The sequence below is a fragment of the Apodemus sylvaticus genome, chromosome 2 (genome assembly GCF_947179515.1).
Source record: "Apodemus sylvaticus chromosome 2, mApoSyl1.1, whole genome shotgun sequence".
Classification (NCBI taxonomy): domain Eukaryota; kingdom Metazoa; phylum Chordata; class Mammalia; order Rodentia; family Muridae; genus Apodemus; species Apodemus sylvaticus.
Genome location: NC_067473.1, coordinates 98,008,553 through 98,016,118, shown reverse-complemented (window position 1 = coordinate 98,016,118; position 7,566 = coordinate 98,008,553). Strand labels below are relative to the sequence as shown.

At 41.0% G+C, this 7,566-nt stretch overlaps 1 pseudogene and 1 gene segment (V, D, J or C); one reads left to right on the top strand and one right to left on the bottom strand.

The window, feature by feature from the left end:
• Positions 1-4,171: 4,171 nt before the first annotated feature.
• LOC127678004 (ornithine decarboxylase-like) lies at positions 4,172-5,516 on the bottom strand (annotated as a pseudogene).
• A 746-nt stretch (positions 5,517-6,262) lies between these two features.
• LOC127678003 (immunoglobulin kappa chain variable 6-17-like) lies at positions 6,263-6,813 on the top strand. The segment is given in 2 exon segments: positions 6,263-6,323; positions 6,503-6,813. Coding segments are annotated over 2 exon segments (372 nt in total).
• The last annotated feature ends 753 nt before the right edge of the window (positions 6,814-7,566 follow it).

The following is a 7,566-nucleotide window of genomic DNA, read 5'->3' as shown; positions in this document are numbered from 1 at the left end:
GGAGAGAAAGTATTGCCACTGTGGTGTTTTACCCAGGCTGTATGCTGAGTAAGGAAAGAGGTCTTGCCATTGTGGACAGCTCCCCATGACACCAGTAGGCTTAGGTAGTAAAGGAGTACAACTATGGACAGTTTTTGATGGGTAGCTCTTGTTGAGGCAGGTAGGACAAGCATCATGGACAGCTGCAGGCTAAGATGTCTCAGTGCTGCCATTTTGACAACTCTGGAGGGAGGAATCTCACCACTGGGTCCTGAAGGAGGGACTGCAACAAAAAAATATAGTGATGTAATAGGTGTGTAACAGCCACACAAATGGTTGTTCTCTGATCTCTACTCCTATATTATAGCAATGAAAGTTACCCTCACAAATGAATATAAACACATATAAGACACCTCACATACCAAAACAAAGAATTCAGACAAAATAAATATTCAAAAAGTAATATGATTAATACCTAAGTTCTAGAACTTAGGTATTAATTTTTTATTTTTCTTCATCAACTGTTTATCCTTATTCTTAGAAAACATTATCATTGTGTGTGGACAATTTTGAGGGAACAAGTTTTTCTTGAAATACCTTACATTCTTTACAGAGTACATTTATATTGCTCACCCATCACACCTCTAAAAGATTAGAGAGTTAGTATTTAATAGAACAGGCTTTCAGGCTCCTTTAAGATACACATGATACTCTAGTAAATTTCCTGCTGACACCAATTCCCTGTTGGTGAAACAGGAGCAGGTGCCCTTTGAGCAGCAGCACACACTCTGCTGAGGTGATTTACATATGGAGTTAATTTATAACAGCCCAGAGTCATTTAAGGGCAGATGCCAGGAGCCTAGGATGCATCCTCTCTTCCAGCTCTCAGAGATGGAGACAGACACACTCCTTCTATGGGTGATGCTGCTCTGGGTTTCAGGTGGGGATTCAGAGAATTGCTGGGCACAACCTCTGTGACCATCATGACTTTCCATACCCCCGTGTTGTTGATCGTTATCATTAGGATATTTGTAATTTGTTTTAAGTTTGTGATTCCCCTTGATTTTCTGCTTTCTCCAAATAATGTCCACAATTATATTTAGAAGTTAAAAATCTAAAAGTCCTCTCTTGGGAAAGTTTTTGTACATATATTTCAATGGTCTGTGTGTTTGTTGTTACAGGTTCTGTTAGGGCATTGAACTCACCCAGTCTCTAACCTTGACTTTCTAATCACCTAGGATCCACTGTTTTCTGATGCTATTACCGAGACTAGGTTGTGATCTCAAGAAGGGGCCAATCATGACTGCCCTACAAAAGACCAAACAAAAAGCTTAAAGTGTCAGATGCACCAACCCCTGTTGTTGAATTAAGGAAAAGCTGTAAGAAGCTGAGGAGCAGGGTGACCCTGTAGTAGGGCCAGCAGTCTTTTCTAACCTGGATCCCTGAGATTTCTCAGACACTGAGCCACAAACCAGGCAGTATACACCAGCTGATATGAGGTCCACAACATATACACAACGGAGGACTCCTGGGTTTGAACTTAGTCAGTAAAGATGCAGGTAAACCTCAAGAGACTAGAGGCCCCAGGGAGTGGGGAGGTTTGGTGGAGTGGGGTTTGGGGGATGGAGACATCCACTTGGAGACTGTGAGATGGGGAACAGTAAGAGATTCTGCCTGGTTAGGTCAGAAGGTGATAAAATCGGACTGTAAAAAATGATTAATTAAATTAAAGGATTTGAATTTAAAAAGGAAAATGAATAGAAATTTTATAATAATTTTAAAAATTGATATACAAACACATCTATTGTTTGGTGTGTATGCATATCTCTGTCTCTGTCTCTCTCTCTCTCTCTCTCTCTCTCTCTCTCTGTGTGTGGGGGGGTAGTCAAAACAAGATAATGTGCAGGAGTTAGTTCTCTCTTTTCATTAGGTGATATCTGGGAATCAAACTCAGGTCATCAGTTTTTCTGTAACTTTTACCTTACCTGGTAATGGTTGAGTAAAATTGCCAGCCTGAGGTACTAGTTTTTTGTTTGACAGATTTATTTTATTTTAAATTGTGTGTATGTATCTGTGGAGGGGTGTAGGTATATGTAAAAGAGGGGTATCAAAGCAGTCAGAAAAGGGCATCAGATTTTACAGAACTGGAGTTACAGGAGTTTTTGATCTAGTTAAAGTGGATGCTGGGAACCAAACAAGAGTCCTCTAAAACAGCAGGAAGCAGGGGTTTTCCTTCTTGTATCTTTTGTAGGATTGGATTGATCAAAAGATAGTTATTAATTTGGTTTTATTATGGAATATCTTGGTTTCTCCATGTATGGTGGTTGAAAGTTTTTCTGGGTATAGTTGCTTGGGCTGGCATCTGTGATCTCTTATGGTCTGTATAACATCTGTTCAGGATCTTCTGGCTTTTAGATTCTATGAGGAGGTGTGTGGTGTTTCATTAGGGAAAATCTGGACGAATCTGAGGAGGAAGCTGGCCCTGTAGGAGGACCTGCAGTCTAAACTAACCTGGATTCCCAAGATCTCTCAGACACTGAGCCACAAACCAGGCAGCCTACACCAGCTGACATGAGACCCCCCAACACATATACAGCAGAAGACTGCCTGGTCTGGGTTCAGTCAGAGAAGATGCACCTTATACTCAAGAGATTGTTGTCCCCGCCTCCGCCCCGGGAATTTAGTGATCTGCTGGGGGTCCTGAGGAGGTTTGGGATTGGGAACATTCAGAGGATGGATAGGGAGGGGAATAAAATCTAGAGTGTAATTACAAAAAAGATTAAATAAAATTAAATAAGTATAGAAAACAAGAGAAAAACCTAAGCAAAACCAAACATCTTTCAAACACTCTCTGTAGCTTTGACCTCTTTCCTATGTTTTCTATATCTTTGGTTCCTGTTTTTATTTTTTTATTTTTGTTTTTTTAGATTTACTGATTTTTACATGTGAGTATATTGTAGCTGTCTTCAGATGCACCAGAAGAGGGAACCGGGTCTCATCACGGATTGTGAGCCACCATATGTGTGCTGGGATTTGAACTCAGGACCTTCACATGAGAAGTCAGTGCTCTTAACCACTGAGCCAGCTCTTCAGCCCCTTTTTTATTGTTTCCATTTCGATTTTTAGGTCTTCGACCATTTGGTTTAATTCCTGAACTGGCTTGATTGTGTTTTCTTGTATGGCCTTAAGGGGTTTGTTTCTTCTTTAAGGGCTTCTACCTGTTTGCCTGTGTTTCTGTATTTCTTTAATGGAGTTATTATATCCTCTTTAAAGACCTCTATCATCTTCATGAGATGAGAATTTTAGGTCAGATTCTCGTTTTTCAAGTATGTTAGGGTATCCAGGGCTTGCTGTGGTGGAAGAACTGGGTTCTGATGGTGCTTGATTGCATTCGCTTACGTTGCTTATGTTCTGGTGCTTGGCTCTGGCCATCTGGTTCTTTCTGGTGTTAACTGGCCTGAGTGTCTCTGATTACAGCTATATAGATCTCTGTGACATGGGTTAGAATATGCCTCCTTGGTGGCAGGCAGTGCTGTTTCTGATTCGGGAGTGCCTCTTCTGCCCCCAGTTAAAGCATGCCTGCTATATTACAGGTTAAGGCAAACTTCCTCTATTCCTGCTTTGGGAGAACCTCCTGAGAGACAGGCAGGCTTTGGTTTCCAGGGGCAGGATCTTCCCCAGTTGTAGATAGAGGAACAGACTGGGAGACCAACAAGTCACTAGGCCGATGAAATTCCTTACCAACAGACACATGGCACCAAAGTTTACAGCCAACTGCACACTTGGAATGGGCTACATTCACTGCTGTGATACAGAAGCTTGTGCAGAAGTTTGTGTCTTCTTTAAGGGATACTTGCAAACTTTCCCCAATGCCCAATTATTTCAGGATACTTAATTTTCAAAATGGGTTGCAATATAAGATTTTGACTGATTTTGCCAATATGCAAGCTACAAATGCTTGATGAGCAGCTGAAGGCATATGTTAGTATCATGTCTGCAAAATGAATATAAATCCATATTAAAAAAATATTCAAAGTTTCCACAGAAACACATTAAGTGTGCTCCCCATCTTCTAGCCTACCATACTGTATTGTTGCCAACCCTACTTCACAAAGACATTCCAAAGTAGCTGTAATTAAGTTAAATACTCTCACCAAATTCCTTAATCCAAGCTATACTTTACAGGCAAGTGCTAGAAGAGTGACATATACAAATTGACACTATCAGAAGCACAGGCTGCAGCGTGATGGTGCATCCCACTCTCCTAGGCACAAGACATGGACAGAGTGCCAACATCCTGCACATTCACTTCCAGCAGGATGCCATGGTTCTGCATCTGCTTCATGAGTTGCCATATTGGCCATGATATTTGGCCTCTGGAACCCAATGAAAGTGGAAACAGCAGCAACAGTGTATGTATCCATGTTCTCAAACAGCATGCGATCACCCACATGTATTTCAGGAATGTTACAGCACTGCCCAATGATCCGATCAAGGCCATCATGTGTTTGTCCTAAGATGCTGTATGAGTAATACTTCTCATCTGGCTTGGGTCTCTTCTGCAGCATGGCCTTCGCATGTGCGTGATATAAAGAATGCAGTTAAATGAACCGTACACTACATCATTCACATCATACATGAAGGTTTGCTCATTTGACTCATCTTCATTATCAGAGCCGGTCGGCTCCTTCTACATATTTTCGTTGGCAATGATATTGACTGTAAGTGTGAAACCTGCTCATACTATCTGCCTGCCAGGCTCTGATATGATTCTCCCTCCAGAGTCTGCTGGGAAGTACTTGTCCAGTGCTGGGTTAACCACATTGGTAATCTCTTCAAATTTAAGCTTTGTATCTTCAGATCCAGGAAAGTCACCACCAATATCAAGCAGATACATGCTGAAAGTAGCTTCTGTTCCCATGTCAAATACCCAGTGGACATCTGACACTGCCTGCATGAAGGTTTCAACATTTAGCTCTTTTGATCATTCAAAGAGAAGCTTGCCGTTTTTGAGTGTGGCACCAAACTTGTCACTGAGGTGACAAACAGCTTTGAAATTTTCAGTGGCAATCCACAAAACCCACTATGCCTTTGGGTGTGCTCTGGTGACTTTCATCAATTCAATTTTACTGTCAAAATTCAACATCTTGGCACAGTTCCTGGCAGAATTCTTGTTTGGAGACACTTGTTTAAAAGAACTTGCATAGATAATCCTCTCTGCCGGCACCCCAAGGCCCTGTTCCAACTGTATTTTGGTCTTGCTTGTATAGGCAAATCTTATCCCAAGAGCATCTTGGGTGCTCACTTTGGCCCTGGTGTTGTTACACTTTACTGCATAAAAGGGATTAACATGTGGAAGAACTTTAGCCACCTCAGATGCTTCCTTAAAATAGAACAGATGTTTGGAACATAGAAAGCATCCTTAACATCAGAGGAAGAGACTTCATTGATTTTTTTGGTCTAGAATGTCGTTAGTAGTAAGGAATTTCTTCATCAAGGATATGGCAGTCAATCTCTTCCTTAGTAAAGCTGCTCATGATTCGCACTGTACCTACAGAAAACCTAGAAATGGAATTAGATTATAGCCAGCTCCTCACATGGCCAACTTATCCAATAACTCTGAATTCTGTCTCCTTTTTGCTCTGGGAACACTCACAGTACAGAGGCGCAGTTGGCCTGACCCATGCAGATGCTGCTTCTGAAACAGGAGCACAGGGCTGTCAGCCTGCTGCAGAAGCTGACCAGAGGTGGTGCTGAGTGAGTCCTGTAGCGGTGACTGCAGGGACTGACTTCCACATTTCTCTTACCTACCCAATTCAATATTCCTTTTCTTCATCATTTTTTTCTTTCCCCTCTTCTTCCCCTTCCACTTCATTCTTTCCTTTCTTCTTTTCCACTACGCCTGTTTATTTTGTTGCTGTTGTTGTAAATTATTTATTTTTTCCCTCAGGATTGAACAAAAGATAGTTGTACTATTATTTCTGTAAAATTCATTTGTTGATTTTTAATAGAAGCCTGACATGAGAGCATCTACACACTTGTGGTTTCAGAGCTTTAAATTGGTTCTTGAGCTTCTTGTTGACTTCCTTCCCAGTGATTACATCCTGTCTTTGATAGTACATTTGGCTGTTGATTTGACCTGGGTACTCTCACACAGCTGTGTCCAGGCAATTTACTTCCATATTTGATGACTGCTTTGCATAGATTCCCTAGAAGTCAGCCCATCTACCCATGATTTATAAATCAGATCTTTGCCTTTAGATCTGAAATTCCTCACAGCAGCATGGTCATCAATATGAAGTCACAGACTCAGGTGTCCACATTCCTGTTGCTCTGGTTGTCTGGTGAGGCATTTAAAATATTATAATATCTTAAAAATAATTTATTTGTAGAGAAATAGCTATTTACTATAGAAAGCCAATAGCGTGCAAGCAATGCCATTAGAAAAGACAGTTTGAATTCTAATATTTGTATCACAAAGATTTTGTATAAGTGTATACTCATAATCTATTTCTGATTTCAGATATTTATGGAGCCATTGTGATGACCCAGTCTCACAAAACCTTGTCCACATCAGGAGGAGACAGGGTCATCATCAACTGCAAGGCTAGTCAGAATTTGGGCACTGCTGTAGCATGGTATCAACAGGATCAAGAGCAGTCTCCTAAATTGCTGATATACAGGGCATCCACCCTTTTCCTTGGGGTCACTGATCACTTCACAGGCAGTGGATCTGGGACAGATTTCACTCTCACCATCAGCAGTGTGCGGGCTGAAGACCTGCCAGTTTATTACTGTCAGCAGTATAGCAGCTATCATTTCACAGTGCTTTAGCTTTCTACACAAACATCCTCTGAGATTCTAATCAGCTGCCTGCACCACAAATCCACAGACCTACACACTTCGCCTCTGCCTGCAGCTGTTATGCCAAATTGTTGCAATGTTTGAAAAGAAATTAATGGAGATATCCTTTGACTTGGAAGGTCCTTATGGTAAAAACAATGTAAAGGATTGTATCTTTTAAAAAAAAATCTCATGCTTAGATTCTGTGTTTTTAACACGACAAATTAATTATCCTATATTCTGGAATGTAAAGTTCCAATGTGAGTGTACATGAGCTAAATCAAGAGCCTGTCCAGCTATATTCCCACTGGAAGATACAGAAGCGTATTTGGCTTTTGCTTAGCTTAGCTCTGAGCGGTCTCCTTCACTTCTGGACTCCTGGCAATTTCCCTCAGGTTGTCCTTTTGGTTAACTTTATTTAATTGCATATATAAATCTGAGTTTCATAAAGCCACTGTATAAAAAGTATTCCGTGTATTTTGACATCATCATTCCCCTTGTTTCTTCTTTCTGTCACCACCTTCCCCTCCAACTGACATACTTACAATCCCTAGTCTTCCACCTATTTCTTTGTGACATATACATGTGCCCACTCACATGTATGTGCCTGTGTGTGTGCATTGGCATACACACACACACACACACACACACACACACACATACACACACACACAGGGTTTTGCGAATCTATAAATCTCTAGGATACGAAAATCAGAGAAAGCATGCTGCTTGACTTGTTAAAAC